We start from the raw sequence: 26842 nt of genomic DNA on the forward strand, positions 1-26842 counted from the left end.
AAAACAAAGTGCAGGACCAGCTCTCTTCACAGGTGAATTTTATCAAACATTTAGAAAAGAACTAATAACCATCCTTTTCAAACTTTTCTAACAAATTGCAGAGGAAGGAACATTCCCAGGGCCATTCTATGAGGTTACCATCAACCCAATACCAAGAGCAGACAAAGAGATCACACAAAAAAGAAAACTACAGGCCCATATCACTGATGAACATAGATGCAAAAATCCTTAACAAAATACTCCAACCAGAATCCAACAATATTAAAAGGATCATATGCCATGATTGAGTGGGATTTATCCCAGGGATGCAAAGATTTTTCAATATATGCAAATCAATCAATGTGATATACCATATTAACAAATTAAAGATTAAAAACCATATGATCATCTCAATAGAGACATAAAAAGCTTCTGACAAAATTCAACACTCGTTTATGATAAAATCTCTCCATAAAGTGGACACAGAGGGAACCTACCTTAATATAATAAAAGCCATATATGATAAATCCATAGCAAGCATCATTCTCAATGGTGAAATATTAAAAGTATTTCCTCTAAGATCAGGAACAAGACAAGGATGGGCACTCTTGCTGCTATAATTCAACATAGTTTTGAAAGTCCTAGCCACAGCAATCAGATAAGAAAAAGAAATAAAAGGAATCCAAACTGGAAAAGAAGTAAAACTGTTACTGTTTGCAGATGACATGATATTATACATAAAAAATTATAATGATGCCACAAGAAAACTACTAGAGCTCATCAACAAATCTGATTAAATTGCAAGAAACAAAATAAAGGCACAGAAACCTTTTGCATTCCTGAACACTAGCAATGAAAGATCAAAAGAGAAATTAAGGAGACAATCCCATATTCCATGTGTTAAAAAGTATAAAATACCTAGGAATAAACCTACCTAAGGAGGTAAAAGACATGTACTTGGAAAACTATAAGAAAGTGATGAAAGAAGACAAAGATGACTCAAACAGATGGAAACATAAACCATGTCACTGGATTGAAAGAATCAATATTGTGAAAATTATTCTATTGCACAAGGCAATCTATAGATTTAAGGCAATTCCTATCAAATTACCCATGGTATTTTTCACAGAGTTAGAACAAAATATGAATGGAAGATCCCAAAGAGCCAAAGCAATCTTGAGGGAAAAATTGGAGCTGGAGGAATCAGGCTCCCTGACTTCAGACTATACCACAAAGCTACAGTTATCAAAACAGTATGGTACTGACACAAAAAGAGAAATGTGAATAAATGAAACAGGATAGAACATCCAGAGATAAACCCACACACCTATGGCCCCCTAATCTGTGACAAAGGAGGCAAGAATATACAACGGAGAAAAGACAGTCTTTTCAATGAGTGGTGCTGGGAAAACTTGACAGCCACATGTATTATAAGAATGAAATTAGAATGCTTCCTAACTCTGTACACAAAAATAAACTCAAAATGAATTAAAGATCTAAATGTAAGGCTAGATACTATGAAACTTAGAGGGAAATACAGGCAGAACACTCTCTGACATAAATCACAGCAAGATCTCTTTTGATTCACTGGCTAGTAATGGAAATAAGAAGCATAAACAATGAGACCTACTTAAATTCAAAAGCTTTTACATAGCAAAAGAAACAATAAACAAAAAGACAACCCACAGACTGGGAGAAAATATTTACAAATGATGTGACTGATGAGATATTAGTCTCCAAAATTCATAGAACAGCTCATGATGCTTAACAGCAGCAAAAAAACCCAACCCACTCAAAATGTGGGCAGAAGACCTAAATAGACATTTCTCCAAAGAAGACATGTAGATAGCCAATAGGCACATGAAAAGATGTTCAACATCACTCATTATTAGAGAAATGGAAATCAAAACTACAATGAGATGTCACCTCACACCAGCCAGAATGGCTGTCCAAAAAATATCCACCAATAATAAATGCTTGAGAGGGTGTGGAGAGAATGGAGCTCTCCTACAATGTTGGTAGTAATGTAATTGGTACAGCCACTATGGAGAACAGTATGGAAATTCCTTAAAAAAATAAAAATAGACCTACCATGTGACCCTGCAGTCCCACTCTTGGGCATATATCTGGGCAAAAACATGATCTGAAAAGATACATGCACCCCAATATTCATTCAATATTCATTACAATATTCATTGTAATAGCCAAGGCATATTACAAGGCATAGAATCAACCTAAATGTCCATCGACATAGGCATGGATAAAGAAGATATGGTACATATATACAGTGGAATATTACCCAGTCACTAAAAAGAATGAAATAATGTCATTAACAGCAGCATGGATGGACCTAGAGAGTGTCATATTTAGTGAAGTAAGTCAGAAAGAGAGGGAGAAATATCGTATGGCATCCCCAATATGTGGAATCTAAAAAGAAATGATTTAAATGAACTTACTTTCAAAATATAAACAGACTTTGAGAATGAACTTATGGTTGCCCAGGAGGAAAGACGGGAGGAAGGGATAGTCAGGAAGTCTGGCATGGAACTCTGCTCAATGTTATGTGGCAGCCTGGATAGGAGGGGAGTTTGGGAGAGAATGGATACATGTTTATGTATGGCTGAGTCCCTTTGCTATTTACCTGAAACCATCATAACACTGTTTGTTAATCATCCATACCTCAATAAAAAATAGTGTTTGTTCGTTTTTAAAGCCTTTTTGTTTTCTCAGCAAAGGAAGCCATGAACAAAATGAAAAGGCAACCCTCAGGATGGTAGAAAATATTTATAAATGAAGCAAGTGACAAGGAACTAATTTCCAAAATATATAAACAACTCATGCAGCTTAATATCAAAAAACCAAAACTGAATCAAAAAATCAGAATTTGAAAGGATGTATGCACCACAGTGTTCACTGCAGCACTATTTACAATAGCTAGGGCATGGAAGCAACTTAAATGTTTATCAGAGAAATAAAGAAGGTGTGGTACATATATACAATGGAATACTACTCAGCCATAAAAAGAAACAAAATTGTACCATCTGCAGAGATGAGGATGGACTTAGAAATTGTCATTCAGAGAGAAGTAAGTCAGAAAGAGAAAAACAAATATCATTCAGTATTAATTATATGTTGAACCTAGAAAAATTGTACAGATGAACTTATCTGCAAAGCAGAAATAGAGTCACAGACATAGAGAACAAATTTATGGCTACCAAGGTGGGGGATGGATTGGGAGATTAGGAGTGATATATACACTAAAAACAGATCATGAGAACCTACTGTATATAGCACAAGGAACTCTATTCAATGCTCTGTGGTCACCTAAATGGGGAGGAAGTTTTAAAAAGAGTCAAGATGTCCAGTGACAGATGAGTGGATATAGATATGGTACACATATACAATGGAATATTACTCAGCCACAAAGAGGAACAAATTTGAGTCAGCTGTACTGAGGTGGATGAACTTGGAGCCTGTTATTCAGAATGAAGTAAGAAAGAGAAAAATTAATATTATATATTAATGCATATATATGGAATCTAGAAAAATGGTACTGATGAAACTTGTAGTAGCAATAGAGACACAGACGTAGAGAACAGATGTGTTGACATAGCTGTGGAAGGAGAGGGTGGGGCAAACTGAGAGAGTAGTATTAAAACATATACATCACCGTGTGTAGAACAGATAGCCAGTGGGAATTTGCTATAGGATTCAGGGAGCTCAACCCTGCTTTGTGATAACCTAGAAGGGTGAGATGGGGGGAAGTTCAGGATGGAGGGGATATGTGTATATATATAGTTATGACTGATTCACATTGTTGTACGGCAGAAACCAACACAACACTGTAAAGCAATTTTCCTTCAATTAAAAAAATGTAGAAGTCTAGGAGTCAAAAAAAGAGCGAATACGTATGTGTGTAACTGATTTACTTTACCACACAGCAGAAGCTAACAAAACACTGTAAAGGAACTATACTCCAATCAAACTTTTTTTAAACAAGCTCTTGTTTCTATACCCCCGTGGTTTATATTCACTAACACTGCAATCAGAGGGCAAAGTGAATGGCTAGTATAGCTAGTTTTATATCATGTACATTCTATGGTATTTAAAAGTCTGGAAGTGGTAACTTAAAAATGACAGATGCTCTGATATAAAGATTATTTTTAAAAAAGATCCCATGTAGAAAATAGGGCAAAACCTCCAAAACTATTTCCTTCTCCTTCGTGCCTTAAAATCTCTAGGGTAAAATAATTCTTACTTGACAGAACTCAAAGGATAATCATAATACTGGAAGCAAACAGAAGTCAGACAATGCCAGTGGCTTAGAATACCCAATTTTTAAACTGTTCTGGTCCCAAAAGTAAACAGTCAGTAAAGAGAAGATGAATTGAGCAGTAGGCAAGCTTTGGGCACAAGCCCAATCAAGATATATGAAGAAAGACCAAGACAGGACTCAGGTCAAACTACTCGCAACTCATCAACATCTCAGAGATTTCTCTGTAATTAAAGAAGAATGCTTACTTCTATTTGACTTGATTTAAAAGGAGCCAGCGATGAAAGAAAAAGGTTCATATTTGGAATCTGATGTATAAGCTTGTCTTAATATACCCAAGTTTTACTCAAGTAAAATGACTGTGTGCTAAAAGATTGCCAATTAAAGATGGTTCCTAGTACAAAAAAGGCCAGGTTCCAAATGTTCCTTCTTACACATTAATTATCCTCTTGTATTTTGAACCTGTATTTCCAGAGAAGCAATGTGATATAACATGGTTATGAACTTATGCCTGTCTACTGCAAAGTGCCTGTTTAGCACTCCACAAACTATACCTAAAGTTTCTATCAGTTCTGGCCTGAGTTCTGGGTCTTGGAAGCAGAGATTATAGGAGAGAAAAGAATGAAGAGATAATATCTTGCTCCTCACAGTTCCCACCATCGTCACAATTATGAATGAGAAAAAATTGTTTCCATTCTGATATGCTTAGTGCTTTGAAATTTACTTTAGCCCCTTCTTACTACAATAGCCTACTCAGATATATCCTATTCTTCAAAAATAAGCTACACTATAGAGACAGTTATTCCTCTCCCTTGATTCTAACTTTAATTCTTAGCTGTCTCTACAAGCAAGGGGTTATGAAGAAAGCAATCTGACAGACCAATTCATACTCATGTGTAAATGATTATACACTAATTTATACATACAGCACACATACGCAAACACATGCACACACGCAACTGTATTATTTATATGCCAACTAGGAATCATTCCAGGAGCCAGGGATGTAATAGAGAAAAAGAGCAAGGTTTCTGCTCCTATGAAACATTTCCGTGGGGAGAGGAGGCCAAAGATAATACTCAAAAGCAGACTAAAAAATCCAGAAAGTTATAAACACTCAGTGTCAGAGAGGGTGACATAACACAGGAGAACTGGGTAACCACTTCTTATGGCATGGTCAGGGAAGGCCTCTTTGAAGAGGTGACATTTAGGAAGAGACATAAGTGAAGATAGCCAGTCTTGTGCAAATGAAGGGGAAGAGCATTTTAGACAGCTAGTGAAACCATGAGAAAGAAATGTACTTGGCCCATGAAGGACAGTAAAAAGACTATGCTCAGATGCTCAGTCGTGTGCAACTCTTTGTGACTCCATGGATTGTAGCCTACCGGGCTCCTCTGTTCATGGGGTTTTCCAGGCAAGAATATTGGAGTGGGTTGCCACTTCCTTCTCCAGGGGATCTTCCCCATCCAGGGAACTAACTTGGGTCTCCTGTATTGCAGGTGGATTCTTTACCAACTGAGCCACCAGGCAAGGCTGAAAAACAGTGGGCAAGGAGGTAAACAGGACAGACAGACAGGGGCCAAATCACATGGTCTTTGTAAGCCAGAGTGATGCTTTTGAAGTTTATCCTAAGTGAAAGAGAAAGACTGAGAAGATTTTAAGGAGAAATGCACTCTGATTTACATCTTAAAGCCATCTCTAGAAGAAGCATGGAGACAGATAGGAGGCTACTCTGGGAGTTAGAGTGAGGAAAAACAGTTGCCTAGACTAGCATGACTATGGGAGAGACAGCTAAGTGGGTCTGATCAATTTAGATGGTAGAGGAAAGATTTGCAGGAGTTATGAACAAATTTACTGGGGATGAGGACAAAGGAGTCAGGAACACCTGGGAAGATGATACTGTTTTCCAGAGAAAGGCGAGATCTAGAAAGAATAGGTTTGGGTAAAAGATAAAGCACATGGGCAGTAGAAATCAACAGTTCTATTTGGTATATGGTGCTTTTCAGCTGTGAATTACACATCCAGTACGGATATAGGAAAGCAGTTGGTATATGAATCTAGAACTCAAGGATAAGCTGAAGTTGGGGATGTACGCTTGTTACTCACTGGTGTGTCAATGGTAATTAAGACTTGGAGACTGGGACAATGGCCCAGAGGCTGAGCATGACCAAGAAGAGGGCTGGAGACCCGGATCTTGTTCACTCCAACATGAGGAGGTGGGAACATACTGTTTTGGAAGCCCCCTTCTTCTCCAGAAAGGCAGCTCTGTGGAAGGGTGAGTCAGGAGAAAAGACCCTTCCTCTATGAACAGGTTTGGCTCTTTAAGCTTATACAGGCACACCTGAGGGTTGTCAGGAGTCCTTCTCTGCTGGTAGGTTAATAATAAAATCTCACTACCAGTTGGTATGAACAAGCTCTGTCTCATCTGTAAAGTCATAAGCTCTTTTTTCCAAGATTTTGAATATGTTAAGAACATACCATTAATGAGATACATAGATATTTAATTCTACCCTGAGTCAGGAGGACTAGTAGTGAAGCTTTTCAATGCTCAAATGCCATCACAATCTAAGAGTCTCAGTCTCACATCAGAGGAGGCAGCAGCTTATCAAACACTAGCCAGGAGCCTTTCTACCGTAGGAAAACTGGTAAGATGTCAGCCTAGAGAAAGAGCTGGGCTCTAGGACCAATACCAATAAATGGTAGGCTATAAGTAAAAAGAATCAGTTTTTTGCCCATAGCAACTGGGCTTTGTCATTTGGGAAGAATAGCATCTTTTTCCCTCTAAGAAGTCAAGCACTGCTCTGAATCATAAGGATTGAAGGATGAAGTCAGAAATATTGAACAAGAGGCTGAATGAACAATTTGCAGTTTTCTGCAGTGGGGGGGAGGGAATGTCTGTTTATATAGATATGATCATGTGAGATTACCTGTGAATATATTGTTTGGGGAGTACACTGCACAGTTAATATTGTAATATTGCAAGTTATAGGAATTCTCCCATTAACAGAGCAAAGAAATCTGCTTCCCAATGGGAAGAATTTATGGTAATATAGGGAAACCATTTTGACAACTAATGACTCTGCTGTATCATCCCACAGCTTTCTCACCTCTTGATACCCCTACTTGGGTTCTGCACTGGTTTTTAAGTGGCAGGACAAATGACTTCAAGCACTAGTGTGTGAAGTCGCTCAGTTGTGTCCGATTCTTTGCAACCCCATGGACTGGAGCCTACCACACTCCTCCATCCATGGGATTTTCCAGGCAAGAATACTGGAGTGGGTTGCTATTTCCTTCTCCAGGGGATCTTCCTGACCCAGGGATTGAACCCAGGTCTCCCGCATTGCAGGCAGACACTTTACTGTCTGAGCCATCAAGCACTAGAGTTTCTGTAATCCACATTCCATGTCACACAAGAAATGTTAATCATATGGCTTCAATAATGTTCAAAAGGGTTCATTCAAATATGAGATATAGAGCCATGTTGGAAGACTGATATATAGCAAAAGAAGCCAGCTTTGAGATATTGATATGAATGAAGAAAAAAAGAAAAACACCTCAAAACATTTTCAGACCCAAGGATTTCATGTAGGAAAGCATTTTTTTTCAATCCCTTTTAAAGTTAGAGATGCATTTGGTAGGCCCTATTGCTGACTTATCAGAAATTCAGGCTAATTTTGAATAACTGTCATGAAATCTAATTTTGTCTTCATGACCATAATTTGCACATATTCTCCTCTAGGGTTAAACCCACGGCCAAGAGTGTGCACTGACTCGGGCACCGTTGCACACAGTGACTTTGCACCCAAGCCTTCAGGAAAGCAGATCCGCTGACATTTTCCTGCAGTAACCTGAGACAGAGCTAGGGCTGACCGTAACACATAGTTCCTGTATGTATGCGTACCTGTTCTCGAAACAAAGCAACTGAAGAATATTTTCAGTTTTTCCTCTTGCTTGCTATATTTCTGGTCATTTTTAGAAAAAAATTAAAGACCAAATACACATCTATTGGAATACAGCTGGTTTTAAGGGGGAATCTACTCTCTTCTGAGGATCAGCAATCAACAGGAAGAATTTGCACAGCCCTGTTCTCTAAGGTGGGAGGAAGAGCACTCGTAATCGCTTGGCTCCTCCATGAACTCAGCTGGACCCCCAAACCATGCTGGGCCCAGCATGATCAAGACCTTCAAACAGTCAATCGGTTGTGTAATACCAAGCGCTGTGGCTGACCAGTATAAATCTGGACACTTCATCCATCCCTTGTTTCTCAAGGCTGAAGGGTCTGGATTCATACTCGTCAGATCATCTTTAGCCATTCAACACCATAATCACAAAAGCTGCTTTTTAATGGAATTCCTTCTATGTCCCAGATGCTTTACTAACTGTATAATTTACAGGCATTTCCCCAATCCTTACCCTCATTCTGAAAGTTAAGTATGGTTATCCCTAGTTCATAAATGAAAAAACTGAGGCTCAGAGAAATAATCTATCCATAGTCACGGAGATAATAAATACCTGAGAAGAATAATGATCTCGATCAAGAAATCATGGTTCAACTGTGCTTGTTTTTAGTCTCAAAACCCAAAAGTCAGGTTGCCAACTATGTCAAGTGTTAGTAGAAGTCACAGCATTTTTATCAAGGCTCTGGCAAGTGTTGAAAGTGGGAAGGGAATAGCTATATCTCCCCACAAGTCCTGCCTTTTCCCAAGCCCACTGCAACTCTTGTCACTGACTTTCTGTCGATTGAGACACAAGTCTTGTTACTCTCAGTTGAGGCTGTAACTCTGTCAAGATGTCAACCAGTGCTGGAGAGTGGGTCTAGTACCTGAGTTATAATAAACCCTGATGTGTTGATATATACCTGTGAATCACCTGTGAGCTTAGCACACATTTTGGGCCGTTCTTTAGACCCTCCAATTCAATGGCTCTCAGGCACTTGCATTTTTTTAAACAAGCTCTAAGGTAATTTTGATGCCCAACAAAGTTTGAAAATTATTGCTCTCAAAGTAATGTTCAGGAGAAGCCTATCTTACTTAGAAGAGTGAGTATACATAATGAGCTATAGCTCTAGATTGGAAGAAAAATTCAGCTTATAGGAATGCATGAAGGGATGTTCAGTTGGTCTGCTCAAACTTTGGTCAGCATGATTTTTTCCTTGTTCTGATTCATGTTAATTTTTTATTTACTCCCATTAATATTTGGGTCAAGAGAATATCATACCAGGTCTTAAATGTTTATCTTCATAGCTCAGTTGGTAAAGAATCTGCCTGCAGTGCGGGAGACCTGGGTTTGATTCCTGGCTTGGGAAGATCCCCTGGAGAAGAAAATGGCAACCCACTCCAGAGCTCTTGCCTGGAGAATCCCATGGACAAAGAAGCCTAGCAGCCTACAGTCCACGTGTTTGGAACAGTGGGACGTGACTTAGTGAGTAAACCACCCAACAAATACAGTGAGTGCTTCTTGACTAAATACATAGAAGACAGAAATTTTGTTCTTAAGGATGATTCTGCAGCTGTGTTTTTCAAAGTTCTAATTGTAATAGGAAGCTGACCTATCAACCTAGCCATCAAATCAGTCTGCTCTCTCTGGGCAGGCAGGCAGGCAGGCCGGCCCTCTGGGAACGCTACCCTGTCAGCATGAGGACACTGACCAGCTTTCTAACCTTGAGAAATGCCATGACAATATTCTGGCAGTGACATCATGCATAGCCTTGGGCTTTTGTCTTTCATCAGCCAGGTTTGTTAGCACGGCCCTTGAAACTGCAGAAACAAAAAGGTCAAGAAGGTGAAAGGGCTTCCATTTCTGAGGCAATCACATAGGCATGTATTCCCTACCTGGCACTGAGGTCCCAAGCGCGACGAACACCACCGCAGTCACAGAATCCTTCAGGCCAATGGTGCAGCCGAAGTGGGAAGCGAGGTCTCCAATGAAAGCCGTCAGTATGCCGATCATGAGGATGGAGACGATGAAACACGCCCAGCCGTTCCAGTACTCTGTCGGGGGGACAAAGGCGAAGAGGACCTTCCAGAACACAGTCAGAAAGTGCATCACGTAGTCAAAGCAGGAGGGCAGCTTCTCCTCCCCACATTCGTCGTCATCGTCATCTTCCCCTAGAGAGAAAGAGATGGAGGATATTCCATCAAAACCTGTGCTCTCAGCTTCCCTTCTCTCCTACCTTCTCCTTCCCAGGTTTTTTAGCCCTTGCCTGAGAGGTGGGTGAAGCTTTGGGTTTTCCAATAGCCAGTCATCATCAACCAAATAATTTTAAGGTGTTGACATACTTCAGGGAACAACAGCAAAAACTTAAGTCCCAACCAGTTGCAGTGATATGCAAACAACTCACACTTTCTATCCCCATGTCACCTCCAGTGAGACTTGTCATTTCATAGGAATGAAAAGGATTTCTCCCCCAAACCAGGAAAGTCATTTCCAGGCTTGGAAAGAAGCCTCTTTTAATGAAAGATAACTGACGATTCTTCTACCAGGATTCTTTCTTTCCAGCTTGGAGTCTGGCTCTGGAGATTCATGGCTACATGATCTCATATAGGACCATGTTCTAATAGAGCCCTCTGAGCCCTGCATATTTCTCCAGCTTCATCTCCTGCAACTACTTCAAACTTCATCCTGGCCAAATGGAATTATTCACATTGAAAAATAAAAAACTGTATGTAATGTACTTTCTCCTACTTTTATCCTTTAGAACCAAATGTGCTTGGCATGGGATGAGGAAATGGCAACCTACTCCAGTATTCTTGCCTAGAGAATCCTGTGGACAGAGGGGCTGCTGTCCATAGGGTTGCACAGAGTCAGACATGACTGAAGCTTCTCTGCATGCATTCATGCATTGGAGAAGGAAATGGCAACCCACTCCAGTATTCTTGCCTGGAGAATCCTAGGGACAGAGGAACCTGATGGGCTGCTGTCTGTGGGGTCGCACAGAGGCGGACACAACTGAAGCGACTTAGCAACAGCAGTGTTTGGCATATCCTAACCCCTCTCTCTTTGTTCTTTAAAATATCACTGCCTCTGTGAAACTTTCCCTGACCCCTGCTCCCTCTCCCTCTGGCCATGCTGGGAACTTCTCAAAGTTTCCATAGCCCCCCAGCACTGGTAACACTGGATCACTGGTTCTCAAAGTGTGGTCCCAGAAGAGTGGCAGCAGCATCAAGAAAGCTTTTTAGAAATGCAAATTCCTGGCCCCACTGAATCAAACACTAGAGGGAGGGGGGGAAAGGGGAGGTGTCTGAACAAGTCATCCAGGTGATTCCCACACATGCTCAGGTTGAGAACCAGTCTCTAGATTGTACCTGTTCCTTCCTCCATTGTGACTGTGATCTTGCCAAGGGCAGGAATGTGTTCGTTTTTGTGTCTTTAGTGTTTGATCTCATCTCCAGCATATGCAATAAGCTGGCTAAGTTAAATGAATGTGTGTTTGGATTCCTACTGACTCAATTTAAGTACTTAATTACATAATGGATACACTCATACCAATTTTGCCAATTATGTCACATGATACTATCAATGCCTAATAATCAAGTATCAAATAATACTACCAAGAAATTCAAAGCTTACTCTTTAGAGAATTCAGGAAAACAATAATAGTGCTTTAAGACGGAGACTTCGTTTACAATGTTATATTGTGAAATAGCTGTATCATCACCGACTCAACTGACATGAGTTTGAGCAAACTCCGGGAGATAGTGGAGGACAGAAGAGCTTACTGTGCTGCAGTCCATTGGGTCACAAAGAGTCAGACATGACTTAACAAATGAACAGCAACAACATAGGGATATAATCCCCATTCACATATTTTCAACTCTTCTTGAATGTCACCTCTTCCTGAAGTAGGGGCTAATAAATATTTCTGTATTTTGTGGCCACTTTGGAAAGAACTCCTTGAGACTGTTTCGCCACCACCACCTCCCGAAATCTTGTCATCAGGGATCCACTGTCCTTCCAACTAATGCAGCTGGCAGCAGGTAGGGTGGCCACACTTCCTAGCTGACTGCAAGATCTGAGATTGCCAGCATAGGGGCCAATGTGTGTGCCCTTCACGAGACTCTCATCGGAGGCAGCTCATAATCGGGAAAACCTCTTAAAGCAGAGGAGCTTTGAAAGAAAAGTGGCTCTCACAAAACACGAGGCAGGTCTGGAGTTGTCACCTGTCATCTTACAGGGTGAGAAAAGAGGGCAGTGGGTCACTCTTCAGTAAGAACAAGGTCAGAAATTATTATGCAGACGCACTTCAGGCATCTACAGAAAAAGTAGCCCGGTCTGAGGCTTTGGAAGCTCTGGAGTAAGGCTCTCAGGAAGAAGCCCCCAGCAGATGGATGGAATCGACTTTGGAGACTAGCTAGGCCTTGACTCGGCCACAGATGGAAAAAGGTGAGACTCAGTAGAGGGACAAAGTGTGGATGACCATGTGAAAGTAAGTGACCAAGGAGGCCATTTGGCCATTACACGAGGGTGACATGCCTTCGGGATCGATGCAAGCAAGCCAAAACCTCAGCCAGAGGCAATTCCTATACCTACACTAGTATTGGAGAAAGTGAAATTGAGGCGCCACCAATCTCAAATAGCCAGCTGTCACAAGTAGGCAGCTGCTTAAGCTAGAGCCAATTGGACAATCTTCTTGCTTCTTGTGAATCCATGTTTGGTCAAATAAAGTCTTAAAAGCTTTTTAATGTGCCTCAGTTTATCTTTTAACAACCATGTGTACAGTGCTTATGCTGTATGGTTATTATTACATTTTTAATATCTCTCTTGCCTGGAAGCCGAAGATGTTTTTAAGTAAAAGCACATGTTATGGGCTGAACTGTGTCTCCTCCAGACTCAGCCCGACTCCCAGTACCCAAGAATATGACTGTATTTGGAGAGATGGGCTTAAAGAGACGGGCTGTTAGGGTGACCCCTAAACCAATCTGACTGCTGTCCTTGTAAGGGGGAACTGGGATACACAGAGAGAGAGCAGGGGCTCATACACATGGAGGAGCAACCATGCGAGCATTCCTTCTCCCAAGTCAAGGAAAGAAGCTTTGGGAGAAGCTGAACCCATCAAAACCAAGATATTGACCTTTATCCTCCAGAACTGAGAACACACATTTCTATTGTGTAAGCTACAGTCTGGGGTGTTTTGTTATGGCAGCCCTAGCAAACTATACAGCCCCTTTGGAAGCATCCTGTATCACAGCACTGACAGGTAGGAACAGACTCAGTGTTTTGATTACCTACTCCTTTCTTGTTTCCTTATCCATTTCTTCTTTTTTCCTACTGTTACTGAACCAGGTTCATTTTGCCCTAAGAACAGTAAGGCAAACCACTGAGAGGCTCAGGTTTGCAGTAAAGGGAGGGTTTATTCCCAAGGCAGCCAAGTGAGGAGACAGGAAGACAAATCTCAAAGCCGCCTTTTGAAAGCAGAGAGTTTGCATATGTACGGGATGATGAATAAAGAAGAAGGTAGTCTGGGCCATGGGGAGCACGGGGAAAGGTGATTGGACAAACATGCAGTAACCTTGGTTCTGCACAGAAATAATGCTCAAAAGGTCACTGCATGGGCACTCACGCACGCCCAGTTGGAGGGTCGGTGGTCCCATCCAGTGTTAACCAGCTCAGTTCCAACCAGACACAGCCTAAAACATCTCAGGCAAGCATCTATTGTTTAAGCTATTTGGAGAACTTGCAAGTCATAAAATAACCTTGATTAGTGAAGGCAAGTGAAATGGATTTGACTTTCGGTTCCATTTCATCTCACCTTTCTTCCCATTTCCCTCTTACCCTCCACCTGAGTTTCAGGTGAAAATCACTGCGAGAGTTGCAGTTGTCAGGCCTTATTGGAGGGGGCCAGGAAAAAGAGGACCACGTTAATACTTTCTCTACCTCTTCTTCTCCCTACTACCCAAACTAAAGTTCTGGTGGGATGGGGGGCTCTGCATGTACCTAGGAAAGCTCAGAAAAAGCACTAGACCTTTTAATTGTATTTTGTATCTTTTGATTCTTCAAAATTTCTATATTTCTAAAGATTTTATGATTTTATAGGGGATATGATTCCCAGGCGGTGCGAATGGTCAAGAAAGAACCCATCTGCCAATGCAGAAGACATAAGAGATAAAGGTTTTTGATTCCTGGGTTGGGAAGATCCCTTGGTGGAGGGCATGGCAATCCACCCCAGTATTCTTGCCAGGAGAGCTCCATGGAGAGAGGAACTTGGCAGGCATAGGGTTGCAAAGAGTCGGACATGATGGAAGCAACTTATTATGCTCACATCATGCATGCATGATTAAAACAGTTCGAAAAGCACTAGATTTTAATCAATCATTCATAGAAACACAGATCATTCTGCCTCTAACTCTACAGAGTTAATTTCAGGTGTCTGAGTCTCATATTGTGAAGATGAAAAGAAAACAAATAATGAAGCTTCTCATAAGAAATGACACTTATAAATCAAGAGCAGATATTATATTTGTCTTCAAGATGGAAATAATAACACCATTCCCAGGAGGGATGTGCAAGGGAATAATTAGATCTTCTCTGCAAAATGTTTGAGGATATTTCAAGGTAATGATTATCATGGTCATGATCATTATTTCCCTCCACTTAGTATTGTTATGGTGTTTCCCCATCATTATCTAATTGCTTAGTCAAGGTGCTGGGTCCTAAGGTGACATTCTAGGCTTTTAAAAACAAAATCTGATATTGCCCTCTGGAATTAACTTTATGACCTATAAGTTTGCAATGCAAAATGTGTGTGGGTGTGTGTGTGATAGAGAGAGAGAGAGAGAGAGAAATTTCTTTCTGTAGGCTTCCAGCATTATAGGAAATCTTAAATATTTTAATGCTTAAGTCTGGACTGGGAGGCCCATCTGTTTTATTGCATTTGAAAGTAGAAGTGGCTTCCCATCCTTTTTCCTGGGATCTCACTGCTCTTTATAAATTTTAATCTCCAACTCAGATGTCATTTAAATATTAAAAATTACCCCTGACTGCCATGTATGATGCACAATTACCCTGTCTTGGAGAAGGACAAAGAAATATTGTGTTCATTCATCAGCATCTGTATTATACTTAAAGGTGTACCCCTGACAAAGAGCAGTGGAGCATTAAAAAAAAAAAAAAAAGAAAAGAAAAGCACCTGAACATCCCTTATGTGATGGCAAAGATGATAGTAATTTGCTGTTTCTGTATGTTTGCCAGCTCAGCATTACCGGACGCTAGGTAATTTTTTCGAGTTTCTCTTCTGCATTAGCAATGGAACAGGCAGGTTGGTTGGTTTCCTTTTATAGAATTCCAAGCAAAGGGTCCTCTTATCTCAGAACCCTTCTTTTCAGCTTTATGGACTTGACTAATGGGAAGATAACAAGCAAGCTGTATTTCATTAATCCTTCCCATGGCCTTTTAAGTGGTTTCCTTGATACATGTTGGACTTCCTAAATATAACTACAAAAATAGCCAAATCATTAAAACTACAGAGAGTGGAGAGAGCTGACTTCAACTATTGATATAATAGTACTTTCCCTGGCCCTGGTCTGTAGCATGAGAACTTAAGACATCATTAGCTCAATTAATTGATCATGAAAGGCAACCCCTGGACATTATACAACTGCACATTTTATAGCATCTAAAGTAAATCAGGTAGAGACTTCCCTGGCAGTCCAGTGGCTAAGACTCTGCACTCCCAGTGCATGGGACCCAGGTTCAATCCCTGGTCAGGGGACTAGATCCCACATACTGCAACTTAAAGATCCTGCATGCCACAGCTAAAAATCCCTCATGCCACAACTTAGACCCAGCACAGCCAAATAAATAAACAAATATTTAAGAACAAAGTAAGCCAGGTGTTAATTTGTATCCTTCTATAAGCATCACTGTGAACAAAGCTAGTGGAGGTGATGGAATTCCAGTTAAGCTCTTTCAAATCCTGAAAGATGATGCTGTGAAAATGCTGCACTCAATATGCCAGGAAATTTGGAAAACTCAGCAGTGGCCACAGGACTGGAAAAGGTCAGTTTTCATTCCAACCCCCAAGAAAGGCAATGCCAAAGAATGCTCAAACTACCGCACAATTGCACTCATCTCACACGCTAGTAAAGTAATGCTAAAAATTCTCCAAGCCAGGCTTCAGCAATATGTGAACCGTGAACTTCCAGATGTTCAAGCTGGTTTTAGAACAGGCAGAGGAACCAGAGATCAAATTGCCAACATTTGCTGGATCATGGAAAAAGCAAGAGAGTTCCAGAGAAACATCTATTTCTGCTTTATTGACTATGCCAACGCCTTTGACTGTGTGGATCACAATAAACTGTGGAAAATTCTGAAAGAGATGGGAATACCAGACCACTTGACCTGCCTCTTGAGAAACCTGTATGCAGGTCAGGAAGCAACAGTTAGAACTGGACGTGGAACAACAGACTGGATCCAAATAGGAAAAGGAGTATGTCAAGGCTGTATATTGTCACCCTGCTTATTTAACTTATGTGCAGAGTACATCATGAGAAATGCGGGCTGGATGAAGCACAAGCTGGAATCAAGATTGCCAGGAGAAATATAAAAAACCTCAGATATGCAGATGACACCACCCTTATGGCAGAAACTGAAGAGGAATTAAAAAGCCTCTTGATGAAAGTGAAAGAGGAGAGTGAAAAAGTTGGCTTTAAGCTCAACATTTAGAAAACGAAAATCATGGCATCTGGTCCCATCACTTCATGGGAAATAGATGGGGAAACAGTGGAAACAGTGTCAGACTTTATTTTGGGGGGCTCCAAAATCACAGCAGATGGTGATTGCAGCCATGAAATTAAAAGACGCTTACTCCTTGGAAGGAAAGTTATGACCAACCTAGATAGCATATTGAAAAGCAGACATTACTTTGCCAACAAAGGTCCATCTAGTCAAGGCTATGGTTTTTCCTGTGGTCATGTATGGATGTGAGAATTGGACTGTGAAGAAAGCTGAGCGCCGAAGAATTGATGCTTTTGAACCGTGTTGTTGGAGAAGACTCTTGAGAGTCCCTTGGACTGCAAGGAGATCCAATCAGTGCATTCTAAAGGAGATCAGTCCTGGGTGTTCTTTGGAAGGAATGATGCTAAAACTGAAACTCCAATACTTTGGCTACCTCATGTGAAGAGCTGATTCATTGGAAAAGACTCTGATGCTGGGAGGGATTGGGGGCAGGAGGAGAAGGGGATGACAGAGGATGAGATGGCTGGATGGCATCACCGACTCAATGGACATGAGTTTGGGTGAACTCCGGGAGTTGGTGATGAACAGGGAGGCCTGGTGTGCTGTAATTCATGGGGTCGCAAAGAGTCGGACACAACTGAGCGACTGAACTGAACTGTACTGATAAGGCACTTGAGGTTTGGGCTCAGGGAGAACTTGGAAAACCAGAAATAGAGGCTGCTGCTAGGTGCTGTGGACATTTGGTTCAGAGGATTCAGAAGACTTAAATCAATTTCTGGTTCTGATAGCTTGTTTTGGGGCAAGATGCTTGACCATCCTGGGCCCCAATTACTTCAGTCAGATAAGTTTCTAAACTCCCACATCACAGTGCTGCTGTGAGGACAGAGAGGAAATGCCCAAGTCCTTTGTAAAACTGCAAACCCCTTTACAGACCGGTGTGTCATCTTCCACCACTGTTACTTGTCAGAAGAAAGGCAGTAAATCAATAGGATCTGAGTATACTAACTGCATGGAATCCATATTCTGTTTGAATGAGCTGTTATCACTGCAGCTTCCCTGAGCGGCTTGGTTTTAAGAAAAAAAAGGCAGAACAGAGGGAGAGAACATAATGGGGTGTCTACTAAATGTCATACATTGAGCTACTTTTTTTCACAAACCCGATCTTAGTTAATCCCTACAATAACCCTGTGAGGTAGGCATCATTAATTTCATTGTACAGATGAAGAGGCTAAAGCTTAGAGACTTTAAGTGACTTTTCTAAAATAATGACATAGTCAGTAAGTGGCTGAGTTGGGTTTTGATCTCACAGCCCATGGAACATTTTACTTCCCATGATGTCTTGCTAAAGCAACTTGAGGAATACAGCACTGATCACTGCACACTGATTCAAAGTCTAAATCTGAGAATTATTCTAATGCCCCATGCTGTAGAATGTAATGTTGCCTTTTTGTAGGAATGCAAAAATGATGTTGTGTCATCATTAATGTTTGTATTCTCATTTACTTTCTAGATATGATGTGCTCTTGGCAGAGTCAGCCATATGTTCTTTCTTGAACTCCTGGGAACTAACTAAACCCAGGAAACAAGACAATCAAGTAAGGGAGAGCATCACGGTTATGGCTGATTTTGAATATCTAGAGTAGAGCACGTTATTTTCATTTCTAGTTGTCACAGGCCAACTCTGTATCAAACATCCTGGTTTGCATCCAGCTCTTCATCTAGAATTTGGGAAACTGGCCTAAATTATTATAAGTTTGTAGTGGAAAGCAGTTTAGAGAACCTCTACTGTTGTTAACCTGACAAAATGTTTGACTTTCAGATCTTCTAGATATTTATTTATAATTAGTCCATTTTTATTTTGCAAGACTATCTTCCAATATGAGAATAATGAGAATGATCAGAATGCTTTCCGGGAGTATGACATGATTGATTTAGGATGACATTTGTGGCCAATCACACTGCCTTTCACGCAATCTTGTAAGCCCGGTAAGTGTTACTCAGCAGCCCCATGTAATATACAAATCAATAACTGTGAATGTAGATCATTAAAGTGGTTTTCTTCATTGTACAGACATTGTTTGGGCATAATTTCTTTCTGAAATTTTATATCTTTTTTCCCGTGTGGCTGATTTGATTTTGTGTCTCTTTAGTTTCCGAGCACAAAGATTTGCTGCCTTCAAACAAATTAAAAAGCTAATTTATTACTGAATGGACTTTCTCTTCCATAGCTATTACTTTTTTTTTTTTTTTGCAACCTGATATACAATGATTATAAATCAAGTTCTACTCATCTGGTGTATAATTCTATTTCTCTTATTCAAAGCTTATTACAGAATTATTAACTATTTAAAATGAAAGAAACCTTAGCAATCAGCTAATTTACCCCCTTTTAATTTTAAGAGAACAAACAGAACTGATTCAACTATGAATTTTTGCTCTCTTTTCTCATCTTTCTCTCTCTCTCTCTGTTATATGTAAGAAGCTGATTGAAACCCAGTGGTTTTTACTGTCTTGCTCATTCAGTGATCCAAAAACCTCTTTATCCTCTTTCCCATTTTATGATTGTAAATTATTTCTCCCCTTCATGGATTACAAATTTGTTGTGGGGAAGGGGCTTGTGTAACTCAATGAAGCGATGAGCCATGCAGGGTCACTCAAGATGGATGTATCACAGTGGAGTGTTCTGACAAAATGTGGTCCACTGGAGAAGGAAATACAACCCACTCCAGTAGGCTTGCCTGGAAAACCCCACGGACAGTTTAAAAAGGTAAATAGATATGACATTGGAAGATGAGCTCCCCCAGCTCAAAAGGAATCAATATGCTACGGGGGAAGAGCAGAGGGTAATTACTAACAGCTTCGGCAAGAATTAAGCAGCTGAGTCAAAGCAGAAACGATGCTCAGCTATGGATGTATCTGGTGGTGAAAGTAAAGTCTGATGCTGTAAAGAATAATATTGCATAGGAACCTGGAATGTTAGGTCCATGAATCAAGGTAAATCGCACATGGTCAAGCATGAGATGGCAAGAGTGAACACTGACATCTTAGGAATCAGTGAATTAGAATGGATTGGAATGGAAGTATTTGATTCAGATGACTGTTATACCTACTACTGCGGGCAAGAATCCCTTAGAAGAAATGGACTAGCCCCCAAAATCCACAAAAGAATCTGAAATGCAGTACTTGGGTGCAATCTCAAAAATGACAGAATGATCTTGGTTCATTTCCAAGGTAAATCATTCAATATCACAGTAATCCAAGTCTATGCCCCTACTACTGAGGCAGAAGAAGTTGAAGTTCAACAGTTATATGAAGACCTGTAAGACCTTCTAGAACTAACACAAAAAAGGGTGTCCTTTTTATCATAGGGATTGGAATGCAGAAGTCAAGTGTGTTAGTTACTCAGTCATGTCTGACTCTTTGTGACCCCATGAACAGTAGCCTGCCAGGCTCCTCTGTCCATGGGATTTCCCAGGCAAGAACACTGGAGTGGGGTTGCCATTTCCTTCTCCAGGGGATCTTCCCAACCCAGGGATTGCACCTGGGTCTCCTGTATTGCAGGCAAATTCTTTACCATTTGAGCCACTAGGGAAGCCCAAGAAGTCAAAAGATAACCAGAATAACAAGCAAGTTTGGTCTTAGAGTACAAAATGAAGATGGGCAAAGGCTAACAGAATTTTGTTAAGTGAACATGCTGGTTATAGCAAACACCCTTTTCCAAAAACACAAGAAATGACTCTACACATGGACATTACCAAATGGTCAATACCAAAATCAGATTGATTATATTCTTTGCAGCCAAAGATGGAGAAGCTCTATACAGTCAGCAAAAATAAGACCTGGAGCTGACTGTGCCTCAGATCATGAACTCCTTATTGCCAACTTCAGACTTAAATTTAAGAAAGTAGGGAAAACCACTAGGTCATTCAGGTACAACCTAAGTCAAATACCTTATGATTACAGAGTGGAGATGATAAATAGATTCAAGGGATTAGATCTGGTAGACAGAATGCCTGAGGTACTATGAACAGAGGTGTGTAACACTGTACAGCAGGCAGGGACCAAAACCATTTCTAAGAAAAATAAATGCAACAAAGCCAAAGTGGTTGTCTGAGGAGACTTTAAAATAGCTGAGGAAAGAAGAGAAGTGAAAGGCAAGGGAGAAAGGGAAAGATATACACAACTGAATGCAGAGGCCCAGAAAAATAGCAAGGAGAGACAAGAAGGCCTTCTTACATGAACAATGCAAAGAAAGAGAATGGGAAAGTCTAGAGATCATTTCAAGAAAACTAGAGATATCAAGGGAATATTTTATGGAAGAATGGGCATATAAAGGACAGAAAGAGTAAGGACCTAACAGAGCAGAAGAGATTAAGAAGAGGTGGCAAGAATACACAGAAGAACTATACAAGAAAGGTCTTAATGACCCAGATAACCTGATGGTGTGGTCACTCATCTAGACCCAGATATTCTGGAGTGTGAAGTCAAGTAGGCCTTAGGATACATTTTGTGTGTGTGTGTGTGTGTGTGTGTGTGTGTGTGTGCGTGCGTGCGCGTGCGTGTGCGTGCTAAGTTGCTTCAGTCGTGTTTGACTCTCTGGGACCCTAGGGACTGTAGCCTGCCAAGCTCCTCTGTCCATGGAATTATCCAGGGAAGAATACTGGAGTGGGCTGCCATTCCCTCCTCCAGAGGATCTTCCAGACCCAGAGATCAACACCGCATCACTTATGTCTCCTATATCGGCAGGCAGGTTCTTTACCAATAGCACCACCTGGAAAGCCTCTCTATGAATAAAGCTAGTGGAGGTGATGGAATTACAGCTGAGCTATTTCAAATCCTGAAAGATGATGCTATGAAAGTGCTGCACTCAATATGCCAGCAATTTGAAAAACTAAGCAGTGACCACAGAACTGGAAAAGGCAGTTTTCATTCCAATCCCAGAGAAGGGCAATGCCAAGAAAGACCAAGCTACCAGATAACTGTGCTCATTTCAGAAGCTAGCAAGGCTATGCTCAAAATCCTTCAAGCTAGGTTTCAGCAGTATTTGAACCAAGAACTTCCAGATGTATAAGCTGGGTTTTGAAGACAGAGGAACCAGAGATCAAACTGTCACCAGCTGTTGGATCATGGAGAAAGCAAAGGATTTCCAGGAAAAACATCTATTTCTGTTTCATTGACTATGCTGAAGCCTTTGATTGTGTGGGTCACAACAAACTGAGGAAAATTCTTAGAATTGGAAGTATCAGATCACCTTACTTGTCTCCTGAGAAACCTTTACATGGGTCAAGAAGCAATAGTTAGACCCAGATATGGAACAACTGAGTGGTTCAAAATAGGGGAATGAGTACAAGGCTGTATCTTGTCATCCTGCTTATTTAACTTATATGCAGAGTACATCATGTGAAATGCCAGACTGGATGAATCACAAGCTGGAATCAAGTTTATCAGGAGAAATATCAACAAACTCAGATATGCACATGCTACCACTCTAATGGCAGAAAGTGAAGAGGAACTAAAGAGGCTGTTGATGAGGGTGAAAGAGGAGAGTGAAAAAGCTGGCTTGAAACTCCACATTCAAAATCTAAGATCATGGCATCCAGTCTCATCACTTCATGGCAAGTAGAAGGGGAGAAAGTGGAAGCAGTGACAGATTTTATTTTCTTAGGCTCTAAAATCACTGCAGATGGTAACTGCAGCTGTGAAATTAAAAGATGCTTGCTCCTTGGAAGAAAAACGATTACAAACCTAGACAGTGTATTAAAAAGCAGAGACATCACTTTGCCAAAAAAAGTCAAAGCTAAGGTTTCTCCAACAGTCATGTACGGGTGTTAGAGCTGGTCCATAAACAAGGCTGAGCACCGAAGAATTGATAGTTTCAGATTGTGGTGCTGGAGAAGACTCTTGAGAGTCCTTGGGCAGCAAGGAGAGCAAATCAGTCAATCCTAAAGGAAATCAACCCTGAATATTCACTAGAAGGACTGATGCTGAAGCTGAAGTTCCAATACTTTGGCCATCTGATGAGAAGAGCTGATTCACTGGAAAAGATCCTGATGCTGGGAAAGATTGAAGGTCACAGAGAAGGGAATGGCAGAGAATGAGATGGTTAGATAGGGTCACTGACTCAATGGACATGAATGTGAATAAACTCTGGGAGATAGTGGAGAGCAGAGGAGCCTGGAGTGTGACATTCCACAGGGTCACAGAGTTGAACATTTCTAGTGAGAAAACATACATCCATCTTTTCTACACATAATGGATTCTATATGCTACTAAATTCAGTAGCCTGAAGATTCAATCCCCAAAAGAATTTACCTCTTTGTTCTGGATTTAAGAGGAGTGCTATAAACACTCCCTATACCTTACTTACATATTCTCTGATGCAAAGTAAAAGATGTCAGTATCCTTCTTCCAAGTATATTGCAAGGTAATTCCTTATCAAGAAAGATCTCAAAACACAATTCACTCAAATTTCTTGATCTATGATTTGCCAAAGCACAGGGAAAGAATATAGACATTTTCTTTTATCAAACAAAATATGTGGGGATTAGAAAAATGCCTGGACTTAAAGCATCGGGAGAGTTTCGGAGCTTGCCAAGGTCAACTCCCTGTAGAATGTGAATTCCTTTAAAATCTCTTTGGCAAAGTCACCCATGCCACATTTGAGAGCCCCAGATATTAGTAGTTCCTGGTCGTACAATGCACATTTTAACAGCTACGGCTGGGCTGGTAGGCCCATGCATTTGTCCAGCTCTATTTCTTAAACCATATGGGATAAGTTCAATCCTATTCCTCATGACATTCCTTCAGGCACTTGAACCTGGCTCCTCTCATTTCACCCTGGGGCCTCACTCCAGGCTCAGTCTGGCCAGGCTCCTGTGAGCACTATCTTAGTCAAAGCTTTCTTTCTTTTTTTCAGTTTTTATTCTATATTGAAGTACAGTTCATTTACAATGTTGTGTTACAGGTCTACAGCAAAGTGATTCAAGTATACATATATGTGTATTTATTCTCTTTTCAAATTCTTTTCCCATTTAGTTTATTGCAGAATATTGAGCAGGGTTCCCCGTGTGATACAGCAGGTCCTTGAAAATTATCTATTTTAAGTATAGCAATGTGTACATGGAAGGGTTGGGGTGGGGAGGGAGAGACTGGGAGTTTGGGATTGACATGCACATACCCTTCTCTTTAGAATGCAGTGCATGGAGCTGAATGCAACTCCAAGAGGTGTTTATTTGCCTGCACTGGGGAAGGTCTTTTGCCATCCTCATTCTGGGCTCTTTCATTAATGAATCCATATCACACATTTTCATATGTAAACCAACACCATTGATCCACTGTTCCAATGCCATTTCTAGCTCATGTGTTCCATTTCCCATACTAACGTAATTGATTTGGGGGGACACAATTTTACAATCTTTTATCTATCCTTATTAGGCTCTTTAAAAGTGATTACTTACTATCTGTTCAGTCCATGTAAAACTGTGTTAAGAGAAAACTTGAACCTTGACATCACACCAGCTCTTACTAGGAAGTGTCATTCTTGAATGCATTTGAATAATGACAGAATCCCTTGGGGTGGCTAGCTGTCTGTCCTTGAGGGGGTTGTGGGTCCTACTGGTGGTCTCTAGTCTCACCGCCCTCATCTTTGCAGCCAAAGGCCTGAATAAGCCTAGTCATATATTGAGAGGCCCTTTTTCACTAGCTCGTGGGACCAGATTGACTGTGGAGACCCCATGTCTAAAATCAACTCTGCCTAAGACACCCATAGCTAGGAGTGTGTCCTTTACTCTAGAGACTTGACTGAACTTGGAGTTTTTGGTCTATTTTCTTGGAGAGATACATTGGATATCAACACCGTATGGCAAGAAATATGAGTTCAAGACTTCTGTAGCTTTGTGACTTGACCTTCTGGCCTGTTTCAGATGGAGAGGATGCCTATAAAAGTCCTGTTAAACATCTCCACTATCTATTGAGTTGGCCAAAAAGTTCATTCGAATTTTTCCATAAGATATAATGGGAAAACTCAAATGAACTTTTTGGCCAACCCAATAATACTTTCAAGCTGAGACAGCTATGGCCCATTCTGCCCTCATAGGACCAGTACTAGTTTCAGCTCATATTTGGGGGGCTAGGGACAGTGGTTTGTGATAATACTGAAATGGACACTAGAAGGCAACTCACTCTCTGTGCATACATTTCAACCCTGTCTAAACAAATGAATCCCTGGGTGATATTTTTCACAAAGAACAGAATGCCTACCAGCTTAGGCCATTATGGATCTTGTTAGGATGGTTAACACAGCACAAAAAATATCTAATGCGACAGAAATATTTCTCAGCAAATGTGGCCACTGTCAAGATGAAAAACGGATCCACTAAGGAGTTCCAGCTCCATGCAAGTTTGATTATTAGCCAAATGAAGCAGTTTAAAACTGAAACTCGATTGCTTAGCCTCTTTCTCTTTTAAGAATTCTCCTATGTGAATGGAGTGCTCCTAAATGATTGTGGGCTGACATAATTAGTCACATGTGGTTTTGCCCGAAGCTCGACTTTTGCAAAATCACTTCCAGTCAGACTAAGAATCTTGAAATTCAGAGTGTCCTCTTACCCTTTATTGATTGTAGGATTAACAGAATTTCAGGCTCTTGCAATAGAGAGGCATATTGCCTGCAGACTTGAGGAGCTAAGAAATAAACCTCCAACAAGCAGAAATGATATTCAGCAAGTGTAGATGCCTCCTGCTAGTTTCAATGCTTTAGTTAAACTGGGTAGTATGTGGGCACACCAGAATCCAAGACTGGCCCAAGGGCTCTGAAAATACTTTGTAAATATCAGCAGCTGTGTCTGAATTAGCCTCCTGGAGTGTGGAAAGCTGAGCCTTGGAGGAACTGTTTGGGCAGCAATAACCCTGTAATCATCAACAACAACAAAAATCAGTATTATGTCCCAGGAAAATGTTGAAATTTATATAAGGGGTTGATGTGTATCAAAGGCTGCCATGTGCGAGGAGTACAAATTCTCTTAAGATGGTGTGATTAAACTATAAATTCAGATTCACTTACTGACTGCCTATCTTTATGTATATGGGTCAATATACACATTCCACTAAATCTCCCAGCAACCTGGTAAAGTAGGTATTATTTTCTCCATTTCAAAGATGAAGAAACCAAGGCTTAGAGTTTAAGACTTGCTTATGAGATTTAAACTCTTTCCATCACTTTATTGTAATTACTTGACCCATTGTTCCCAGAGAGAAACATCTCTGTAGCTTGTCCAGCAAAAATCCATTCTGATAAAAATCTAAGCCCATCTGGAATTGCTTTAGGAACACTGTAATTGGGAAGTAACTTAAAATAACTCCCGAATGGATGGCCCTACTTCCTTTCTTCTTCCTAAAGAGTCTGGTTTTCTTTTAATCTTTGGGAAAATCCTCTCCTAGTAGTTTATATCAGCCCTGTTGGGAAGTGGGATTTTCTTTATGCCATGGCAAACATCAATTTCTCTGCATAGCAAATGGAATGGACTCTAGTCCGCTCTTCAGTAAAGACAACTCCCCTCCCCTGGGACTGCTTTCCTGGTCTCAGGATCACTTGAACGAACTTTTTTCTGATTGTGGGGTTTGTGAGTTGACCTGCCAGCAAAATGGTGCTGAAAGTTGAGAGCCTAGGAACCTCATCATGGCCTCGGTTTGCACAATACAAAGTGATGGCAAGCGTTCAAGGTGCACCTCATCTGCTTTTTCCTGGTCCCCCCTCTCTGTTGTGATTTTCAATGAGATCCCAGGAAACAGGGCCCCACGCTGACAGCAAAGAGGCTTCTATGATTTCCATGTGCTCAGGCATCTCACAGGTTCTTCTCCTAGAAACAAAGGCTAGCCTCAACTAACTTTCTCTGGCGATTTTGAAAAGATAATCGAGAC

The 26842-nt window shown here is 40.7% G+C and overlaps 1 protein-coding gene across 7 annotated transcripts in view; it reads right to left on the reverse strand.

Annotated features, from left to right (window-relative positions):
• The window catches only part of SLC8A1 (solute carrier family 8 member A1), a 445025-nt gene that overhangs the window by 35314 nt on the left and 382869 nt on the right, over positions 1-26842 (reverse strand). For all 7 annotated transcript variants that reach the window (XM_040224697.1, XM_040224698.1, XM_040224694.1 and 4 more), the window contains one exon: positions 10084-10359. In XM_040224697.1, the coding sequence (XP_040080631.1) occupies positions 10084-10359 (276 nt within the window). The remainder of the gene's footprint in view (positions 1-10083; positions 10360-26842) is intronic.

This window comes from Oryx dammah, unplaced genomic scaffold (genome assembly GCF_014754425.2).
Source record: "Oryx dammah isolate SB20612 unplaced genomic scaffold, SCBI_Odam_1.1 HiC_scaffold_25, whole genome shotgun sequence".
NCBI lineage: Eukaryota > Metazoa > Chordata > Mammalia > Artiodactyla > Bovidae > Oryx > Oryx dammah.